This window comes from Chaetodon auriga, chromosome 8 (genome assembly GCF_051107435.1).
Source record: "Chaetodon auriga isolate fChaAug3 chromosome 8, fChaAug3.hap1, whole genome shotgun sequence".
In the NCBI taxonomy this organism is placed as follows: Eukaryota; Metazoa; Chordata; class Actinopteri; order Chaetodontiformes; family Chaetodontidae; genus Chaetodon; species Chaetodon auriga.
Window position 1 is genome coordinate 7,073,560 of NC_135081.1, and position 23,670 is coordinate 7,097,229.

The 23,670-nt window shown below is 42.1% G+C and overlaps 1 protein-coding gene across 2 annotated transcripts in view; it reads right to left on the reverse strand.

Moving 5' to 3' along the window:
• The window catches only part of LOC143324223 (proprotein convertase subtilisin/kexin type 4-like), a 165,259-nt gene that overhangs the window by 48,531 nt on the left and 93,058 nt on the right, over positions 1-23,670 (reverse strand). For both annotated transcript variants that reach the window (XM_076736541.1, XM_076736542.1), the window contains exons 8-13: positions 23,578-23,657; positions 22,737-22,825; positions 18,479-18,651; positions 17,490-17,711; positions 16,655-16,758; positions 3,634-3,747 (exon numbers count right to left, since the gene is read on the reverse strand). In XM_076736541.1, coding sequence (XP_076592656.1) covers positions 3,634-3,747; positions 16,655-16,758; positions 17,490-17,711; positions 18,479-18,651; positions 22,737-22,825; positions 23,578-23,657 — 782 coding nt within the window. The remainder of the gene's footprint in view (positions 1-3,633; positions 3,748-16,654; positions 16,759-17,489; positions 17,712-18,478; positions 18,652-22,736; positions 22,826-23,577; positions 23,658-23,670) is intronic.

Here is a 23,670-nt window from a genome sequence, read left to right on the forward strand (position 1 = left end):
TGCTCTGGCGTGTGGCGACTGACATGTTTATTGTCGTCATGGCTGTGGGAGCTGAGGGTGAGAGGGGTGGGGGGGGGGGGTGTGTGGGGTGGGGTGGGGGTTGCTCCCTAACATCAGAGTTTCTAAAGCTCACAGTCTATATGGAGGTCAAACAGATGGGAACTCTGGGATGCGGGCGACCCTTTCCACCCACCCAACAACCCTCTAAATCCCCAAACACACATACACACAAACATATATATATATATACACACACACACACACACATCAATGCCAACCCACCCGACGTCTATAAGGCAGCTATTTTTCCTTCAGCTTTTACAAAGCCATGCGACTGCTTCTTTCACCGCAACCATCTGTCCTCAATCCACATATGCTCCCTGTGAAAGTTTTAGGGCGGTTACACCAACATCTCCTTCGATTTTACTTATTTAAAAGGCGACTATGTGACACGTCAAAGGAAAAATGACAGATTTGAATTCATAAGCAATGAAAAATGAGCCGAGATGCTCACTTCATTTCTTTGTTTTTTGTCTCTTTGCGTGCGTTTCTTAAGCTGCAGTGCATCAAGCTGCAGTGCGTCATCATAATATTGCTGCCCTGAGCGCCTTTCTAACATTAATGTAGTGAAATGGGTTGTTTGGGCAGCTTTAGGCATCAAAACTACTTGGTTTGGTTGAGGAACATTTCACTTTTGCTCTCATCTTCTGTTTCCCATGGAACATGAACGATCTGTTGTGAGAAGGTGGTGTATATGACCCACTACTCTTCCCCAACCTCCACTCCTTTTTCACTCTTAATGTTACGTCACCCAGTCTCAGTCTGTGACACTCTGTGACTGAGAGCAGGTTAGTGGAGCTATTTCATCACCACCAGTGACTGCTGTAAAGTGAAAGTTACACAGTCCCACTTGAATTTTGATTCTGTTTTTACACAACACACACACACACACACACACACACACACACACACAGAAAATAGAAAAACTAGAAAATACTTTTCTAGTTTGTAAGTGCTTTTATAAACTGACTGAGTCGCGATTGAGTCAACTGGCAACAACACGTATGTAGTAAATATACATTAATACAGGACAGACTAGTGTACACCTTCACAATCCAAATAAAGGAAAAAAATAAAACTTTCCCTCTCCTCCATCACTAACTGTGCGCTATAACAAAGAGCATTCAGTGTTATCTTCAATTTTCTTAAACATGGATCCTCTCATTACAGATATCATATCTAATCTTTAATGTTTTGTAACAACCTCATTGATGCTAAGTGACCCTGTGCTCATTGCTCTATCTAGTCCATCCGTCCTTGCCCATGCAATAAACCATTCTTCATAATTAGCCTGCAGTATGATCTGGGCATTACAAGTCCTCTGCCACAGCCCCTAAATGGACAGATTTCAACAGACGCCCGCTGGTGTGATCGGCATCATTATATTTTAATTAATCCATTCTTCTCACAGCAACACAGTAATTACAATCTATTTTATGACACGGCATGCTGCGAAAGAGGGGATGGAAGAGAGAAACAGGAAGGCAGCGACAGGGAATAATAGCAAGAAAAGGGAAAAGAAGGGGAGAGGAATGATGGGAAAGGAACTACAGAGAGAGGTTAGAGCAATGATGAAGCGAGGAAATCCTAAGGTGAGTGAGACAGAGAGCGGAGGCAAACATCACAAACGCTATGACTGATTACCGATATGTCATCGCCTGGCTGACATTGTAAAAGCATTGTAAAAGCGTTTATACGATGTCTGGAGGAGAACAGAGCTCTCTCTCTCCCGCTCAGGTTCATGCTTCATACAGTCAGAGGGAGAGGCTCCATTTCCTCCAGCCGCTGTCTATATAAATCAGAGCAGGCATGGACACTCAGACACGCTGTGGGTGTGATAATAACATTAGAGGATTACAATGACACTCCTCTCTGGACAAGATCACCTGTCTCAACTGTCATAAAACAGCTGCTTTTTGCGGTTGAAGCGCTTTATATGAGGAGAGTGTGTAGGTGTGTGTGCACGTTAAAGTGGTGTTTGTGCGTGTGGTCGACACAGTAGTGAACAAGTGGAAGATGACGCATGCTCTGTGATTCATCGCTGACAGTTCACTTGAGTAAACTTCTAATAAGTAACACCTGATCTCTTCGGTTTGATAAATAAATGTGTTCCCTGCAGTTGGCATGACATTACTTTCAATTAAAGATATTATTTTAAAGAAGCAGTTCAACTATTTTGTGCTACTATGGCTCAAAAAGTCCAGAAACCTTCAGGGGCCTTAAGGTGGCTTATGAAGGGATAAATGAATTTCACATCATTTAATTTAGCTGACATCCAGCTGGAGATCACACTGGGAGAATTACTCCCACCAGTGTGTTATTACCAGTGTCTCCCCATGGAAACGATAGACAGTTTAACTAATCAATCATAATTCTTCCCATATGGGGAAATACCTTTAGGGTGTGTGTGTGTGGCATGTTACACAGACAGGCAAACAAACAGTTAATCCAGTTAAACCATTCAGTCCCAGGTCAAAAACCAGAGCTATTTGAAAATTAAGAAACAACCGAGATTTACACCCAACAAAAGGTACAACATGCCCTTATTACCATTCTGAGTGTGTCCAGTATGAGAGCACTTTCCAAATTAAAATTTGGAAATGACAATGAAAGTGAAATATGTGAGGCTTTAGTATTTGACATCAGTTATGGGTTTGTAGCAGCCAAACAGCCAATAAGTAACACAGGTGAAAATAATTAATAATAACAACAACAGCAGTAATCCCTTCACATCTGTCCTTCCTTAAAGGAATAGTCTTTTGGGAAATGTGCTTATTCACTCATTTATTCTTGTAGTGAGTTCGACATGAAGACTGAGGAACTTCGCAAAAAGAGCGGGACAAGGGGGAACCCGCTCGCCTGGTTTATGGTTCTACAGGTGTTATGTGACAGACTCCTTCTTGGGAGGGAGAAGTAATCTCCTGAGGTCTTCGCTGGTTTCCTGCCAACCTCACGATGAGGTACAGATTTCACATAGTTACTGCTCCCGGCAAAGAAACACTCCGGCACATACGTAAATACCTACATAACCACAACTTGTCATTTTATCATGTTTTTTGATATCTAGATGTGAGTTTTAGAGGTGCTGGTAGGTTGATTTTTCTGCTTTGGGACAGAGCCAGGCTAGCTATTTCCTCATGTTTCCAGTCCTTATGCTGAACTAAGGTCAGCTAAGATGGGCAGCTGCTGACTGTAGCTTTACATCTACTGTACAGATCTTCACATCTAAAGTAACTACTGGCAGATAAACAAATAAGCTTATTTCCCAAAATGTCAAACAATTGTTTTAAAGACTCACAACCAACAGTCTGACAGACTTGTATTGCTTAGTGAGCCATAGCAACAAGTTAGCAGTGGTTTCAACCAAGTGCTGTTGATCATTCTGCTTTTAAGAAACAGAGCTGCTGATATGCAAATTGGCTGATTAATACAGCAATCAGTTCACATGTAAGCCTCACTTAAAAAGAGGCTTCAGGATGTTGTCAGAGCGCTGATTTGAAATGTAACCCCAACGATGACATCACACGTCAGTGTTCAAAAGCAGTGAATGTTTGCAAGGATGCATCACAATACCTATGGTGAACATGGTGTCCCGCTGCGTTGATGTTCCACCCGGGCTCGTCGGGGTCGGGGATCTTTGCTGTCTTGGCGATCAGATGCTGAACATCCCTCCAAGTCAGCTTAGGACTGGGGCAAGAGACATGAAACAGAATATCATCAAACGCATCCTTCCCTCGGTCCGTGTTCTACACCGACTCAAACCACAGAGGAAGCACTTCAACTCTCTGTGATACCCTGAAAAGGAACCTGCAGGGAGCTCAACATGGACTCTAGTGTTGAAAGAGGCTGGAGGACTGTTTATTGGGCTTACTGCACATTCTACCAGGCAGGCGCGCATGTAATGCTTATACTGTATTAATGCTAAGGTTATTTGATACATAAACCGCTGTGATGAGACACTGCCACACCTTGTACAGCAGGTCCTCTAGACATAAAAGCACCTGTTTAAGTCAAGCTTACGGTTTAATAATGATGTCACTAAAAAACTGTGAATCCAACAAAGAATATTTGAGACTTTAACAAAAGAGCCTAGAGAGTCGAATGTAGAAAAAGTCTTCTTTTTAATCCCAGGCAGGGGAATTCTAATAGAGCGGACTCAAGTGTCATGTCAAGCAATATACTAATGGAATCCAATTAAGACCTTTAAACTGCGCCGAGAGCTGGAGGATATTAGCTCAGTTTTCTATAACAAAAGACCAAAGGGTCGTCAACGAGGGCTTTTTCAGGATATAAAAAGCATAAAGGAAATTGGGTTTTTCTGCTTTATCCAGTCATTATTCCCTAAGAAAATGAGTTGAATGTAGTATAAGAAAACTGCTTGGCCACCCATTCTGAACAGCCTTTTCTCTTTCTGAGAAGAAATGCCTCCACTGTTTGCTTAACATCTGTGCACGTACGGTCGTTTCTCCGGTACAGAGGAACAGAACGGAGGTAATTAAAGGTGTGCAACACAGTTAGACTTCATTTTTCCCATCATTAATGACATAACTGCGGTACATCGTGGGTGTCTATTCAGCCACGTTAAGGTACATCTTCATATTTTCACAGCGTGTCTGCACAAAGATGCAAAGAAAAGCCCTGGAAAAAAAAAACGAAATCACAAGTAGCCTCTTCGTTATTACGCTGTGGAGTGTTAGACATCTCAGGTAATATCAGGCGCAGATATAAACAGATGTATTCCATTCACGTATTGGTGAAAACGAAGAAGAACAAAAGCGAGGAGAGAAGCTTTCATTAGCGGCATAAAGCAAAACCCCGCCAAGCAGCAAGAGCAGGCAGCTAAAACAACATGATAGGAATAACACCAGTAACACTAATAATAGACGGATAGAATGAAACAAAACACAACGCACAAACAATTATTTTAAGCTTTGATTTCAAAGGGATTGGAGTGTGTGTGTAGGGGGAGAATAGGCTTTGTACTTTTGAACTGTTGCTGCTCACTGCATGCGTCTGTGTGTGTGAGCGTGCGTTCTGTATTATATATTAGTGGCAGCAGCGTGATTCTGTTGTGTGCACTCCCCCACCTCCATCATCAGCACCACCACCACCATCACCCCTCTGGTGGAATCAGAGAAACCCCCGCGGCCCCGGCTGGTTTGCATAAAGCAAACAAAATTAAATTTGCTTTGCTAAATCAAAGCATGTATGGTATTCCAAGCCGCTCTCTCTGGGACAAATTACTTCAAACGGCCTCCTTTGTATCATAACAGAATAAAAAAAAAAAGAATCAGCCCAATCAGCGGCTCTCCAAAACCCTCGACTCGGGAATTAATTATTGAACCGAGGGCTTTTCTCCCTCCTAGCAGTCCGCGACACAGATCTATTTATTTTGGAAAAGTCGTTTTGCTCTTAAAAACACACTGTTGGCTGAGAACCCGGTTTACTGCTATCTCTCTCCCTCCCTTAATGTTTTCACTCCTCTTTGCTGCACAGCCCCTGAAGGGACATGTGAATAGGTTTGGGCCATGAAATTAATCTGAAAACCCCACGACCAGCATCTACCATAGTGCTGGTTAAACAGAAGTATTGCTTATGCTGTAATGGACTTAAGATGAACTGAGCTGTTAACTTGTGAGGTTTCTCTCACATCGAGGTGGGACTTTTTTTTTTTCTCTGCACTACCTCTTTGTATCCATGCTAGACCATGTGTTTTCTCCTCCTGTTGATTTTGGTTTGGCTGCAAGAAAGCACAAACCCACTATTTATGGAGTTTGGTATGCAGCTCGAGTAGAAGATGAGCTGCAGAAAATCATTTTTAAGGAGGTTTTCAGGATAAGTTGTTATCCTTTAGTAAGCCCCTTAATTATTTATGACACACTGCATGTCATAAACTATTCTATGGGACCAAACCTTGCTTGATATCAACTGCTGTCCTCACGCATTAAGTAGCCTTTTGACCAAAAGACAGATCAATATCAAAAATGTCTGAAATCCATCATGCTGCAGCAAGATGATGGAGGCTGTTTTTGTGAAGTTGTTTGGCTTTTTTGATGCTGGTCTGCATCAAAAATGCAAATCCTGAAGTGATGAAATCAGACACAATTGTCAACGTGCAACTCCCACAAACCCAATCAGCCATCACTAGCAGAGTATGAATAGCATCACCAGCCATGGTACATCTGCCGTTTTTGGGCTATCACTACTCCCCTCCATACAAAAAAAGACACAACAATGTGATAGAGTATTAATTAAAAAAATAAAAGAATTAGAATAATAATCCAGATTTCAACCGCTCACATCACGAAAGTGTCACAGCAAAGTTGCAGAGATGTTGGGAGTGGAAAAAAGACTTCCCATACAGGCTCCTGGTATTGTACATGCTAGCTGGCTTTCACAGCTTACTGTGGCACTCGATGAGGGCAGAGGCGCCTTAATGTTTTCCTCCTATGACAAGTCAAAATGTCTGCTTTGCCTGTGCCCTCAAGGACGAGACGAATGTCAGGATGGTTTGCCTTTGCTCAGAGTTCACCAAAGTTGAACTCTGTGAAAGATTTATTTCATTTCCGCAACCAAATCCACTGATCACACTGAATCCATTAAACTGAACAGATTTCCCTCCACAATGATGCTGTCTGGCCAAGCCTTTAAGCTGAAATGCATCTCACAAAATAGCTCATCCATCAATTGTCCATTCAAGTCATGCATGTAGAAGCAACACAAAAACTTTCAATTTTGACAAAGCTCAGTGAAGGAATCATGTTTACTGTCAAGTATTATCCCACTCAGTGAAAGCTCTATTCATCACTGTAAAATTATAATTGCACAGAAACACAGACGTCTTCTGCAGGATAGACGGCATTAGGAGGAACAGAACCAGGAACTGACATCGCTGTTGCAAAGACAATAAAATGAAAGCATGTTGTCCAGCACACACATGAGCACGGCTACATTGCAGCTCACAGGAGACTGAGGGCAGAGTGCTACAATATATGAGTCTCCTCCAGACCCTTACAGCCTTCATCCCCTCGCCAAGGCTCACAAAGCAGCACAGCAGCCGTCACAGTGAGCACACAACTGTTTACAAATCCCCAGTTAATAGGATCAGGCCTCATTGACTGAGCCGCTCCGATGTGTCTGATGTAATCTATTAGCTGTATGATAGTCAGTGTCTCAGCCCAATCGATAACCCTGGGCCTCCATATTGCTCCACTGTGGACTTTTACTCCTCTTTAGTGCTACTTAGAATGCAGACTTAGTGACTATAAAGTGTGTGTGTGTGTGTGTGTGTGTGTGTGCGTGCGCACGCACAGAAGTTTATGTCCATCTACTTGTCCTTGTGTGTCAGATCACTTGTGTGAATTTTGGAGTTATAAAGTTGAAGCGTGTGGGGGTTTGTGTGTGTACACAGTAGACGTATATCCCAGCATGGAAAGCCTGTGTACACAATACTGTATTATGTACCGCAGTCTGTGTATGTGCAATGTTGTATCATTAAACATACATAGTGTAGCTGATACTTAGCCAGACATTAATTCTGTAACACTTTAATGCATGAATGCACGTGGGGATTGCGTTTGTCTGTGTGTGTGTTGTGTAATTGCACCTATGCATGAGTGTATTACTGTACATTTGTGCATGTGCGAGTGTTAATGCCACTATACAGTAGATGGCACGTCTGGAAGCGTATGTTCGTGTATCTGTGTGTGCGCGCACTGTGTTTGTGTGTGTCGGAGTGTGTCTGTAGCTGGTGTAACTGGGTTTCCAATTAAGTTGAACCACAGGCTGGATCAATGCTAGTCCTGTGTGTGCAGGAATGAGCAGCCCTGGGCCCTCAGAGCATGCCCACGAATAATTTATCACTCACACTGGGCCCAGGCAGAGAGGAGGAGGAGGAGGATGAGGAGGAGGAGGAGAAGGAGGAGACGGGGAGCACAAGGACAAAGTGTCCAGCCCAGGGGAGAGAGCACGAAAGATGGGCAATCGAGGGGACAGAAAGATGAAGGGGTGAAGAAAGAGAGAGAAAGCAGGACCCAGAGGAAAACACTGTCAGCTCCCGATCATTTACAAGCATCACACTCAACAATTTTTCTGGTAAACAACCATTGAAAATGGAATTCTGTCGGGAGCACAAGCCACCTAATTCTTTTTTTACACAATGTACTGCATGTTTGCAAATGCTGTAAGTAGTAAGAAAGAGGAAAATATGTAGCATAGGATCAATCAGTTTTCCAGTAATTGCCTTTTGCAAATCAGATATCATGCAGTCAATGTCATGTGCCTCTGGTTTTATGTAGATTTGATCACACGTTTATTGCATTATTCACTGATGCTATGTGATATCGACTGTGATGTGTCATTTGGATTGAATATCACATCATTTCTTCAGTTTCAGTTTCACTGGAGATTTATGCATATTATAAGCATACAGATGGAAACATTTAATGCTGGTAGGGATCCATGAAACAAGTCCTCAAACTTAAACAATATAATACACAGTTTGTAACTGCCCTTGTTCTCTGATTTGATGCTCACATCGACCAACAAGATGACATTTGCCAGTGCCGTCTGAAACGAATGTGATGACACTATGGTTACGGTTTGATGCAACATTGGTTTAATGTAGCTTGGCTTAGGTTTGGGGTTAGGGTTAGGGATGGCCTGGGTTAAAATGACCACTGCATTCAGCTTAGGGGACCTTCAACATCATAATTGGTTAAGGTTGGAGAATGATTGTGGTCGTGGTTAAAAAACATACATTTGACTCTTGGAACCGGAAAACAAATAGCAGTCTCCCGTCTTAAAGCCAGATGATTTGACTATAACATCACCTGACTTCATCCTTTGCTCCTGTCACGATTCAACTGGCTGCTCGAGGGCTCTGTCACTTGAATGGAAAAATATGTTGCTTTGTAGCTTTTGCTGAAATGACTGATGCTGATGCCATTTTTCTTGGAAGGAGAGTTTCGTTGGATCGATATGAACGCCATCACCAACCTCATTAACCGCAGAGGGTGTTGGTTAAACTTCCCCAATCCACATTAAAAACTATTTTTTGTTCATCTGTTCAGTTATGTCAATAAGTTAAGGTGCATTTTATGAGGAATTTAAACTTTGCATGGACATGTGTAACAAAGTTTGATAATGGGGAATGGACAAGGAAATAGGACTGATATCAGATCTTATTAGCAACAAACTTTTAGTACAAGACTCAATGCTGTATGTAAGGTCTGTGTCTGTTCTCAATACCAGCAACCACACGGCATTTAGTTTGTGTCTGACACAGCATCACATTCAGCGTTCTTATGAGGTTGATGCTTCATAGCCTAAAAAATATGTTGCCTCATCTTCACTTACAGTAACAGTGAGAAGTGTTCTGTAGTTGCAGCCTCACATTATCTTACACATATCTTAATTAGTTCCACACTGAGAGGTTTCCAGATTTTACACTTTGGGGAAAAAAAGCACAGGTACAGTATCAGTATCCTGAGGCGATATCATGGGAGAAAAAGTTGCATCGGTGCATCTCTGGATATTTGTAATTTTGTGGCTTGTAAAGGTCCAATTTATGAATATGAGCCATCATCAGCTTCCACTCAAATCAGTAATGGTCTTCACTCCATCGTATATCATGGACATATTTGCAGCAAGAAAAGAGACTGATGCATTTATATTCACCCTAATGCTTGCTTTACTGAGGCTCAGCATGTCCAGTTTTCTTGTTCTTTTCCTTTTATTTGAACAGAACCTCAAGGAGATATCACCAACAGTCAAGCTTGTTAGTCAGCAGGGTATAATGTGTTGGTACAAAACAAGCAGCGGTTTAAACCCCACTGTCTCATCCCAGGCAACACATCTTCTGCTTGGACACTTCCCATTTAGCTCTTCTGCCGAGCCACATCGCAGCTTTAGTTGAAAGGTAAAGCAACTAACACACGTGGATGTACGTTTACAGAGAAGCAGAGAAACACCCACATATAGAGACAAAAACAGCAGAAGTAAAAGCAGACACACACACGCACACGTACACAGACACACATGGATATGCACCTACACATTAACACAAGAAGGCCAATCATCCACTGTCATAACTACAGAAACACACATTCAGGCCCACAAACATGCAGACGAACATGCAAACACTTCTACAGAGACACAAAACACAAAGGGCTGCACAACTACACACACACACACACACACACACACACACACACACACACACACACAGACACACACACACACGCAGACATGCAGTGTCCCCACCCTGTGGCATGTCAGAGTCCAATGTTCTCTCCATCTCTGCCCTTAGTTCGTCTCTATTAATCTCACAGTAGCGAGGCGTGGACCGCTAAGATGCTCCACATCGCTCTGTAATCTTCTCTTAATGTGCTGCACTCTAAGCCTAAGTGAACCCATTTGGAGTGACTGTGAGCAGACTAAGATTCCTCCCATGTTATCTGAACAAGTGTTACTAATGGGTTTATCAATTAGGCTAAGTCCAATAACTGCATGCCTGCAATCTCCTTTAAATACACTCCACTGGCGTAGCCCTGATTTCTGTGGTTAATGAGTACACATGTATACACACAGACACACACACACACACACACACACACACACACACTGTCTGTCTGTATTTATGTGTGTGTATTTTTGTGTGTGCAAGTGTGTGTACATTACACAGGGGTCATGTTGGCTAATGTAGAAAGGCATGCTTGAAAACACCAAAGAGAGTTCCACAGGAATGTTGACATGAGCATATCAGTATCATCACATAGTAGTCATACAGCCAAGCTCTGTATGTTTTGCGTGAGAGGTCGTACAAGCCAGTGACCTTCAACGCATTCCAAATGAAAGCCATTAGCGCACAAGGTGTTCTCACTGAGGACGAGTGTGTGTGTTTGAGTTAAGACCAATTAGAGCGAGTGGATTCACTTTTCCATGTAGTCTCCCCACTGAGATCACTGGCTGATTACTCCTTAACTCCCCACAGAGAGCATTATATGCATTATTTCTCCTATTCATTCAATGGACACAGGCAGAAAGAGAAAGTGGGAGAAAGGAAGTGAATTTACCATGATGGAAAATTATAGTTTGGGTGTACAGATGAGGTACTATACATGCTGTTTGTCCCAAGATGTTATGATCATATACTGTAGATAATGTCATTTATAAAAATAAAAATTACATTAATTACCTTAGTTTGGCTGTTTTTATGTGGGGTTATGAAAAAAATCACCCTCATCTTTAGGTGATCCAAATATAAGCCATTGCTGTATAAAGTTAATCACGCTAACTGTATTTTCTATATTTTCAGAACTGAGAGGCCACACAAAAAAAAATCCATTAACCTGTATTAACAAAGATGAATCCCTTTACTTTGGTTAATGCAACTGACCCATTATCACGCTACATGGAGTAAGCATGGAGCACTACAGCCAGAGTGGATGACTTTGACCTCTATTGTCATTGAACTACAAAATGGACCAACAGGTTAAAGGAGGTTAAAAGATTCTTTATACATTTTTATTGCTGCTGTGTGATTGAATGAAAGGACCTGCCCAAAATAGTTCACCTGATCACAGTACAGGGCTGCTGGGGTTAAGGAAGAGACAATCCATCTGGAAGGGATGGAGAGTAAATGGACTTCTGCAGGTGTGTAATCCCAAAACATGAGGTGGAATCACAGTAAAACAAAATGTTCAGCTCCATCTGAACAAATGGACGGACCGGATGATTGAATGGTTGAAAGAAACAGAGATAAAGTGACAGAGAGGGTGACGCGATGATAAAACGAACAAACAAACTGAGAGGGAAAGACTGACAAACAGGATGAGTGAAGAATTGATTTACCGTGATGGTTTGTTGGACAGGCGTCAAGATGGATAGATGGAGACAGATGCAGACAGACAGGCCAACACAGAGTCAGAGAGACAGATAGACAGTGACATCCTGACACTGTTGGGGCAGCAAAACACTTAAAGGTCTTGTGATAATGCATACAACAACACAGTATATCCTCATTTAGGCTCTCTGCCATTTTATATCAGCAATGCATGTTGCAATATTGGCTTCTCCCAGTAGAAAACCTTCACATCAAACTGTATCAGAAATGACAAAAATGATTCATTTCCACGTCTGTGCAATTTCATAAACATTTAGCATCTTATCACAGTGTGATAATATGCTGTGGAGCCCTAGTCACAGTGTTTGCATTTTTCCAATCTGCTCGCTTCTTTGACAAATTAACAAAAGATGAAGCAAAAGATTGCAAGAAAACTTTGAGCATTTCTCATTGGACACAGAAAGGCTCCAATTCTGGAGAGTGTAGCTGCATGAAGAGAAAATGGAGGTGGAGATAATAGAGTGATTGACAGAAGGATTAAATCTGTCTGTTAACATAAACAGATTATATACATATCAATAGAACTGCAGGTATGTGCAAACACAGCCAGTCTACAGAAGACACTTGGTAAAGCGGCATTTGTGTCAGTAGTCTGGGTGTGAACTGGATTCAGTAGACTAATTAATTAGACAAGTAGTGGAATTTTATTATCAAGTCTACAAGTCCGAAGTTGAAGAAGCTAATGTCAGAAAGCAAACAGGCTCATAATGGTAATGTTATCATTCTGATGTTCAGCAGGTTCAATGTTTGACATGTTCTCCATCTTAGCTGAGCATGTTAGCATGCTAACATTTGCTAATAAAGACTGGACACAAAGTACAGCAGAGTGAATGCTTGTGGTCATAAATCAAAATATTTGTCAAATGAAAAGTTTGACCAAATGCTATTAACAAAGGCAGAATTAGAGGATCGCCAATGTAATTACGACTCAGCGCCTGGTGACTACGAATGCCAAATGCCAAATTTTGTGCCAATTTGTCTGATAGATGTTCGAGATTTTTCCCTGGGCAAATGAAGAAAGCTGTTGGTGCTGCTACAGGAAAAGTGAGGGGATCACCAACGTCATTAGGATTCCTCCTCTGGGTACCACTGACATCTGTCCCAAATTTCATGGCAATCCATCCGACAGTTGTTGAGATATTTAGTCTGGATCAAAGTGGGGGACCGTCAGTATACGGTAGCATGCAAAGCTTTGGTCACCCCAAGACATCTGAGCTCTCAGATAACTTTTACTCAAATCTCTGACCACAATTAGCTTGATAATGCTGTGGCTTGATCACAATCATTGTTAGGAAAGGCCAAGTGACGCAAATTTAAGAGTTTAATAAATACTGTGACTCCTCCAATCTTGTCTCAACAATCCAGTGGCTCCTCTTAGCAGCTGCCTAACACTCTGAAAATCAAAATAATTGATGCCCACAAAGGAGTAGAAGGCTACAAGAAGATAGCAAAGCATTTTCAGATAGCTGTTTGGCAGTTACGGTGGAGGTCAAGCTGAGGTCTGGAAGACCAATGAAACTTTCAGAGAGAACTGCTCATTGGACTGCTGGAGAGGCAAATCAAAAACTGTGTTTGACTGCAAAAGACCTTCATGAAGATTTAGCAGACTCTGAAGGGGTAGTGCACCGTTCTAATGTGTAGCATCACTTGCAAAATTTGACCTTCATGGAAGAGTCATCAGAAGAAAAGCTTTCCAGCATCATCACCACAAAATTCAGTGAAGTTTGCAAAGGAAATGTGGGCTGACCGAGCTGAAATAGAACTTTTGGCTGATGAGCAAATATATGAAAACAGCGTTGAAAAGAACCTCTTCAACTGTCAAGCACAGGGGTGGATCCATCATGCTTTGGGTTTGTATTGCGGCCAGTGACACAGGGGACATGTCACTGGTAGAGGAAGGAATGGATTCAATTAAATACCAGTCATTTCTAAAAGCAAGCATTTAAGCATCTAAAAAAAATGAAAAGAGGATGGCTTCTACTACAGGATAATGAGCACCTCAAGATCCAGAATGGACTGGTGGTTTTGCCATGGCCCTCACAGGTCCCTGACCTAAATTTCATCAGTCTCACAGAACTAGAATCCTTTAGCAAAATAATGGGCGGAAATCCTTGCAGATGGACCCAAAAGCATTAACAAGCTGTGGTTCTTGTCAAAGGGCATGTTACTAAGTACTGACCATGCAGGATGCCCGAACTTTTGCTTTGGCTGCTTTTCCTTTTTTGTTATTTTGAAATAATTTTGAAGCCATTTGAAGTTATTCACAGTCACAGAATTTTTGACAGGAATAGGGGCTGTTTATATAATCCTACAGTTCCAAACATATTTAACTTGTGACCCCTTAAAGTGAAGCAATAATGTCCTTAGTGTGACGTAGTCATCAGTAACGAGCAGTGTGAGCAAAGGCTGATTTTCATTCTTCGACTTGTGATCTGAAGGTTTTTTGAGGCCTGACGAGATGTTCTTATTCCTTTAATTATCTGCTGGTCCCTTCAGTTAATCAAGGGACCCCTTGGGATGTTGGGAGGCTGGGAACGACTGCTTTAACCTGTTTTGATTTGATTTGAGATGGTCTTAATGTTGTTCCAGAGAATTTGACAGCGGCAAAAGTACAATTCTGGAAACGTTTCAGTGGCATGCAAATCTAAAGATATGTCTCTCTATATACAACTGTTAAGGAGCTTGTGGGTGCTATATATGAGGCAGGTTGTCTCTGATGAATGGGGATCAGAGGGGAAAAAACACTCGAGGTTTGCATGTGTGAGAGAGAGAATGGCAGAATATATGAGTGAGTGTGACTGTGAAATGTGGGGAGAAAGAGTGAGACACAGAATGAGCAAGTGTGAGAAACAGAGAAAGAGAGAAACAGAAAGATACACAGACAGAGAGAGAGAAGCCGGCTCCATAAAGACGTGAGCTGAATGCTGCTGATCTGAGCGAGAGAGGTGATATATAGTTTAGTCAGTAGCAGCGGGTCACGACAAAGCCCTTAACAGTAATGTCCTGGGAGTCGCCTCGCCCAAGGGACCCGCGCTCCATTTTACAGCCAAGCAACTGAGACTGAGACGCCGTGGCATGACAGCTGGAGCAGTAAAGCCGGCCTCTAGTACCATCCATAACATGAAGGAGGCGTAGACGCCGCTGATACCACCACAAAACACCAGGCCCGAGGCCACACCGACAGCTGGCGAGGGAGCGATGAAGAAAGAGGGGGCTTGGGAAATGGTAGGAAGTGGCAGACGAGACAAAGGAGGGAGAGAAGAAAAACAAGCGAGGAGATATATTTGTAGATTCAGACAGAGGAGCAATAGATGATCTACATCAAAGGAGGGACTAAAAAAACAGAGAGAAGGGGAAATGGGCAGGAGAGACGAGGTATAGCTCAAAGGTGCAAGGTGCAGAATTCTAATGGAAAAATTCTTTCGGCAGTCTTTTATGGTTGGAATGATTCGCCAATTACTTGAAAAGTCAATTGACAGAAAATCAATCTCCAATAATTTGATAATAGAGTAATTGTTTAAGGCGTTTATATGGCAAAATTATAAAACATCAACTCTCTTTTCAAGCTGTGGACTGTCAGACCAAACAATCTATTTGAAGACGTCACTCTGGGCACGGAGAAACTGTTATGGGCATTTTTCACTATTTTCTGACATTTTACACACAAAACAAGTAAATGATCATCACAAAAATAATGAACAGATTAACTGAAGAAGAATCAATCTGCTGAATTGACTTGCTGTACAGCAGAGAGGTCCACTGCTTCACGGCACACAACAGGAGGGGGGCGCTGTGCTATTCAGCACTGTTTCTCAGGACACGACAGCAAAAATCCAGGGAAGTGAAAGGCTCATGAAACAGGACAAAGAGTCTACAGCAACGACAGCGGCTCTGTGAGAGCAAATGCTAAAGTCAGACAATGACAATGTAAACAAGCTGATGTTCATCAGGTATTATTTTTACCATGATCACCATGTTAGTTAGCTTTTAGCTAATTAGCAAATTAGCACTTAACACAGAGTTCAGCTGAGGCGGATGACCTTGAAACTTGTTTTTGGGATCATCAAAAGCAAGGCACTTGGCTGACCGACCAATCAACAATGGCATCACTGAGCCATGCAGCTAGTGTGCTTAATAATCATTCGTTGAAGCCTTAGTCTCTGTTGAACTGAACACTTTTGGTTGTGTGAGATCAAGTTAGATTTGCATTGCTTTGCAGCAGAAGGGGAGACTGCTTTAGTGCACAGAACAGAAAGAGGGTACTGTGCTTCCCCAAGAAACAGAGCTGAACATTTCAGAGCAGCACATACTGAAGACAGAAACGGGCTAATGGGAAAATTACTTCTAACAAAGCCGTCTTCTTCAGAGAAGACAAAAACAATGTGTTAAGGAGGGACAGGGGTGAATATAGCAAAAACTCTTCTCTAACAGAAAGCACAGGGGGGAACATGGGAAATGCGGTCTTAAATATGAGACAAAATGACAGTGACAAGACCATTTGGCAGAAAATGGAGCTAATCAATCATCACAACCATAACAAGAAATCAAAGCAAACACCACGCGGCTGGGGACTGACACATTGCTGACGTGTCCTTGAGCAACACACTGAGTCCCTACGTGGATCAACAAGGTACCACATTTATTGTTGTAGCAGTGGTGTGCAGTGTGGCTGGGCAGATAGACACTCACTTTACTTCTAAGACAAGAGCCAGAATTCCTGCAGCAATCGGAGCAGCACTGGATGTTCCTGGAAAGTGTGTGACACAGCCGTCAGCAATGCTGGTCACCGTGACCTGGACAGATAACAAGAGGAAAACGTTACAAGATACAGCGATGTACATGTCACATCAGTACAAAGAGTAAAAAGATGGGTGCATGCGAGCTCGTTCTATGCAACGACTCCTCTGAAATGGATTTCTGTGGGAGGTTTCTGGAAAAGAATGCAGTTTAGCAGCAAATCAGGCCAGCAGAGTTCCTCCGCTGCAGCAGCTACTGTATCAGCAGCAGTCTTTTCTCTCTCATTAGAACATGTCAACACAATTTTACAGTGATGATAATTAAAACCAACTTGTGTCTGGTCTGACCACCTCCTAACATGAGGTGGAAAAGGGCAGGCATCCCAGCAGACACAGGTGATATCACACTGATCAAATTGGCAGCTCTGTTTCTGTAGCCCTGCAGTCGGCGGTGCGTTTCTTCCCGGCTTTTCACTGCTACCTCCACCATCAACACCTCGGCTTCTTCCTCTCCCCCTCTCAGCCACTACAGCCAGGCTTTACCTCCAATTAACACTCGTTTGCTTCTGTGTGTCTGCGTGCGTGTGTGTGTGCCCAGCAGTCACCTAGGTCATTTGGCAGGTCTCTATAAATATCACACCGGTGGCTGCTCTTTAACAGGCTTCTCACAGCTTACAGGAGCCAGAGAGCAGGGCTGCTGCCACGCACACACACACACACAGACGCACACATATACGACCTCATTAATGATGAACACTGTTGTTAGATGTGTTAGGTGGTACACGCACAGTAACCAGAGGTAGTGAGCCTCCCACGCCGGCCCCTGTCAGAGTGACGGCCATCACACCGGGGCAGGGCTCGCCAAAGGAGGCGGGCTTCCCCGTTTGAGAGACGGCACCGATGGCAATGTTGTAGATGGAATTAACATAACCGTCCGCGCCGCAGTGGTCACGCTGCATCCCACCATTACCTGCCGCCCACACATAGATGCTGCCCTTTCCACCTCGGCCCTGACAACACAGACAGAGGGAGTCAAAGAGAGAGAACAAGTGAAAAGCGGATTTCATAAAGAATGTTTCCATCTAGCGGTCAGCGGAGCATTTTAAATCTCACATATAAGGAAATGGATCTCACTGTGTATATTTACAGGTCACAACACAGAGCAGAGGAGAATGTTACAGAAGGCGCTCATATTGTAAGTTTTTGTAAATGATTGTCATTTATGCAATGATGAAAACTTTTGGGATTAGTCATCGTTGTCCTGAGTGATAATGAAACATTTTGGTCATTTTTAATTGAAATTCTGTTTTTGCTTGTTTTGATATGTTGAAATCTGTTTGTTTCAGCACCATATGGATGGAAAAATGAGCAAATGTTTCATAATTCTATAAATTCACAAGCGCAGAGACTGAAACTAAAGTGAACTAAAGCAGAAAGTGGAGAAGCGCCATGGGTCAGATGTGGAATATGGTTAAACATGGACAACACCCTGAGCGGTTTGCAGCTGCTTTATGTGATTTCAGCTATACTTTGTGACTGTAAAGTGCTGCCATTTTCAACTGAAGCTTAAGTTTTATGCGGACCAATTTTGAGTATTTCTAAATCCCCTGAAACACTTGCCATGGACAGTCTTTGAAAATAAATAAGTGTATATTTAAATCCATCGATATAATCCAACACCCGACATTTTGTCCTTCCAATCTCAGCTTCACTGACAGTGTGGATGTCTGCAGATATCTGACAGATATCTGTGTGAACTTGGAGATGAAAGCCGTGCCTTGTGAGTTCCTAGCCGAAGGGCTTGCTTTGTCAGGCTCTTCGGCCCGTCCATCTCGGCCCCGTCGTCCCGCGGGCCCCAACTGCAGACGTAGATGTCGATGAAGTGGATGTTGAAGGTCAGAGCTGTGGCCTCCATGGCATCAGTGACAGAGCCGTCCAACAAGCGGATACCTGGACGGATTGAAAAGGTCATGGAGAGTTCGGAGGAAGGCTTGTGGAAAAGCGAAACAAAAAAATGACACTTGCCCGAAAAATAGCGGAAAAGCATTTTGTATCCTGGTGCTGTTTGAAAGCAGACACAAGGATTCTGTTTTTCATGTTATAAAGGTTAATATGATTTCCATCTACAGAGAGATGATGCAGTAACTGAGCTATAACACAATACTTAGATTACAAATGCATTACAAACACACTGTGAACACACACACACAGCAGCTGGCCTGTGCTAGAATCTGCCCCTGGTGCCGTCATTTGTGCCTATTTTTGCTGTATCTGTTTTCTCTGGTTTCCTCAGTGTGTGTGTTTCTGTATCTGCTTCTTTGCTGTTTTCTGCTGCTGTATGAATTCTTCTTGCTTTTTTCTTATTTATCTGCATTTGTTTGCATCCTGGTTGTTAAAATAATGTCACAGGTTAACCCAAACTAAGTCATTTTGGTGAGAACGTGCATGAATGCGATGGCAGTGACTCAGCCACATCATCAGCTGTACAATAAAATTGCACAATTATTAATATCTTTAGTTCTTTATTTAGCTCCTTCTCAGCAGTATTAACTAATTTTAGCTTATAAAATGTTGGCTAAAAAGAAAGGTCTTCAAGCTGTCTGGTCACAGTCTTGAACATAATGTCTTTCCTTTTTTGCTGGATTATGAGTCGCCAACGGCCAAAAACACCTCATTTCCACCTTTATAGACATATAAGATGTGCTAGTTTCTGTGGGGTAGTATCAGACTGTGCTCAATCATTTACCAATGCAATACAAATTAGTGTTTGGATGTATGTTAAAGACAGTCCACAAACTTACTGTTCAGTGCACAACACAAATTCTGAAATGAACAAAAACGCGACACCCCCTGATGATTGCAATAACATTATAATAAAAATAACACATAGTTTAAAAATCCCAGTGACAAACGTACAATACAACATGATAAATAATACTTTCTTGCTTGAGGAGCTCAAACATCTCATTAAGCGACTTTAGGTTAAAGGAACATTACAAATGATCACTTTATTTTCACATCACCCTCTGACACATTACAGTGGCAATACTGCTTGCAATACTTGCAATATGACTGCGGTCTAGGTTGCCGTGCAGTGCTGTATTTTGACATCAGTGGATGAAAAAGCTGAGCAAAGATTTTTCTTCTATTCACCTCCAGGGAGCCGGTCACTGCAACTTAGTATGCTACCAAAGTTTAGAACGGCAGCCAAAATAACATCGCAATATGCTGCGGGCATATAATACACGGGTGGAAGTATGGATTGCTTCACATTATGTCAAATTTTGTCAGTATTGAAGAATTGTATGAGGAGAGGAGAGGCAGAGGTTCAGGCTGCAGCAGCTTTTAGCAGGAAGCAAACCCACCTGCTCTTTGTGCTTATGTGACGGCACGTTCACTTTAAACAACTTCATACAACTTCCACAGCAGTGGCCGGAGGCAGTATGTTTTCAAGATGTCCGTCCATCCCAGTCTTGTGAATGCAACATCTCAGGAACATCATGAGGGATTTTATTCAATTTGGCACAAATGTCCACTTGGACTAGAATTTGGTGATCAAAGGTCAAAGTCACAGTGATCTAACAAAATACATTTTTGACCATTGCTCAAGAATTCATACGCTAATGATGCCAAAATGTCACACTAATATCTCGTAGGATAAATGAGATATCCAAAAGGTCAAAGGTCAACTTCATTGTGACATCATGACGTTATGCAGAAACACTTTTCTGAGAGTAAGACAAAGCAGTAACATGCAGGCTGGTAAGCCAAAACAAAGAGCTAAAAGACATTTTAAACTTCAAAGTCAGCAGATAATTCTCTGCGGGCTTGTTACTACGAGCAGCTCCGTAAAAGTACTCATATGATCCATTAACAACGTGAAAACATCGACTGCTGAACCCGGCTAATTATTTGCTTCCAGTAGACAGTGCACACACAGACCCAGATAGTATCAAAACCTTACTTTTGCTTTCTTGAATACATTTTCATAACCGCCTCATTGCCTCCAAGTAGACATGAATAACAATGTTCAATTCTGCACCTCTCGTAAATTCCTGCACTCCCTAACAGATATTCTTAGGCTTTACACTTTAAAAATATCCATGTCTGTGAAATGTCAAGTTCAAGTGTCCTTTTTCTGAAGGAAAAAAAAAAAAAAAAAAAAGGGGAAGCTTTTCAGATGAAATCTCGTGAGTTTCCACTGAAGGACATCAACACATGAGTTTTTCTGGTGGTTATATTGAAAAAATTGAAAAAAAATATTCACCTCTTCTGCTAATTGTCTTAAAAATCTTATATAATCTGCTTGAAATGTATCAAAATGTACATGTGGCAAACATCGTCCGACTTTGTCTTTCACCTGTTGATGCATCACGGTGCGCACTTTCAAAACAACATCCGCCCTAACAAGGCTGCATCAATTCACAGAGAATTTCCAGTAAACCTGCCAAACAGAAGCACACAGAGGGCTAAAGCTCAGCCAGTCAGACAGTGAGCACAGGTCTCCACAGCACCCAGTAGTTCAACATGCATCTTTCATTTGGGTCTTGCCCCTTCATCTCCTGCGTGCCAGACTCTGTTTATGCGTCGGGATAAAATAGACTCAGCCAGGTGAAATTAAGGCTAACAATGGAAACACATTCCTGGTCTTGCCTCACAAACTGTTTTTTCTCTCTTTGTCAATTCTGCAGGAGGCTCTCATCAGCTTCTGACAAATGAGGCAGGGTCAAGGGTTAAAGCTCACAGAGCAGAGTTCAAATGTCAGAGTTCAGCTGAGGGATTCTTTTCATACTCCATGTTTCATGCTGATGACACCACTGTATGAAATTGGCTCTGAGGCGTTCAGAGCTGAGGGCTGTGGGAAATGCTCCTGCAGAAGCACCATGTACGCCTCATGAACTCTTGCTTTATAGCACTCTCAGTGCATCCTATAAAAGTCTTTGTTACACAACAGAAAACAGGCTATTTTGTGTATTCGGTTCATTCACCCTTGCCTACCTTACAGCCAACACTAAAAAGCCATTATTGAAGCTCCCACCAAAAAATAGAGCAGTTAATTAGGGTCAGCAAGGCTCAATAGCAGCCAGTCACCGTGTAGTCTGTTACATTCACATGAACTCAAAACCAAACAGCACAAACACATGAAATGCACAGTGTCTGCATACTCTGTCAGTCTTTTCAAGTCCATCTTAAAGATCTTCAAACAGACGAATTTCACATCTTCCATGAAACCTCTAAGTTTGAAGTTGCACAGGTGATGAGGTGATTTGCAGCTCTAGTTTGGCACCAAAGACAAAACCTACACTGACACTGAGTAAGGCTCGAGCAGACTGGAAGATTTTTTTCATCATTTTCAGCCAAATTTTAGAGTGCTTATGCTTACAACCAACAAGCCACACAATTCCAATTTCCATCCAAACCAAATATGGCAGGACCCCTTTATTAAAAATGATTCAACATGAAACAAACTGTTGTGCTGGACATGATTTTTTTTTTTTTGTCTTTTGGACTAGGAATCACTGCAGACTTTGACTTTGAGTTATTATTGAATTATTTATTTTTGAATGAATTCAATGTGTTTTTTTGTTCGATTGTTTTTCAAGGTAAAGTTGCATAAGGCTGGTTTCAAAGCATCCTGTCACAAACCTCATTTATTTCCTACAGCAATTGAAACATGAGAAATAATCTGTCACATGCCTCTTTATTTAAGTCTCTTGCATCGATGCAGAAAGACACACTGTCCCTCAAAAATATCTTGTTATTGTTGAAGATGATGCTCATATCAAGCTCTTATTGTTCAGATTTTAGTTGTTTAAAGCACCCTCCAAATGGGAATAAGTGATTTCTTTTTTCATTCCTTTTTATCTTTTTTTTTTTTTTTTGCATTATCACACAATAGAGTCTGCTTCAGAAGACAGGAATTGTGGCCCACTACAAGCGTTTTGGAAAATGTCATGTCATAGTCTTGGCCACTGCAGTACACCCACAATGCACTGCCTCCCACCGTCTCGATAAGGCTGCGTTGTTTTCCTCACCTCCGATCCTGGCATTGAAGGCGATGCCCACACCGCAGTAGGAGTTGTTGGCCTCCATGGCAACTTCTCCTGCACATCGGGTACCGTGACTGAAACAGAGGGGGAATAAGATGTTAGAGACTGAATATGCAGAGATGTGATTTTTTGTGTGTTGACCTGAGCTTACCCCAAATTAAGCCTGGACAGACAATTTCATACAGACCGGTACAGACAGGATGCTGCAGCTCAAAGCAAAGGAAAGCATTCTACAGCTGATTTCCTGTCCATACGCCGCACTGAAACACTGTTTTAACTTGTATTTACTACATTTTCAAAATCTAACATATTTACCATAGCATCATTTTGTGAAATTGCATTGTGAGTTCAATATCCTTCAGTGGGATAACTAATTGACTGTTCGCTGAGATAATCCCCCTATTTTGCCTACTAGTGCTAAGCCTGTTAAGCTTTCTGCTCTCACATGGCACCAGAGTTGGTTTACAGTGATAACAGTGGCAGATTTACCAATGAAAATCATTAAGAATTTATTTGTTTGCACGTAGAGGTAGACAGAAACAGGCTTCTTATTCTAGATTCATCATCTACTGTATACTATATATGCTACAAAAGGCAAGGATGAGAAAGAACAAATGTATGTGGCAAAAATGTCTTAAACCTGAAACCACATAAAATGCAGCTAGCTAATGAAATGCAGTACCAGGTTCTGTTATGACTGTGAGATGAGTAGGCCTTAGCGTTTGCATCTTCATCACAGAGAACAGATAAATACACTGTTTAATCAATTTATGCTTTTCAGCTTTAAAGGGTTAATTAAATTGCTCAGTCTACTGACAGTCATTACCTATTCTCCTCATCTCTGACAGGCATGGGATCATGAGACAGACCATGTGAAGCACGCAGGTCAAAACTCGCGAGGGCCTCCTGTAATCCAGAC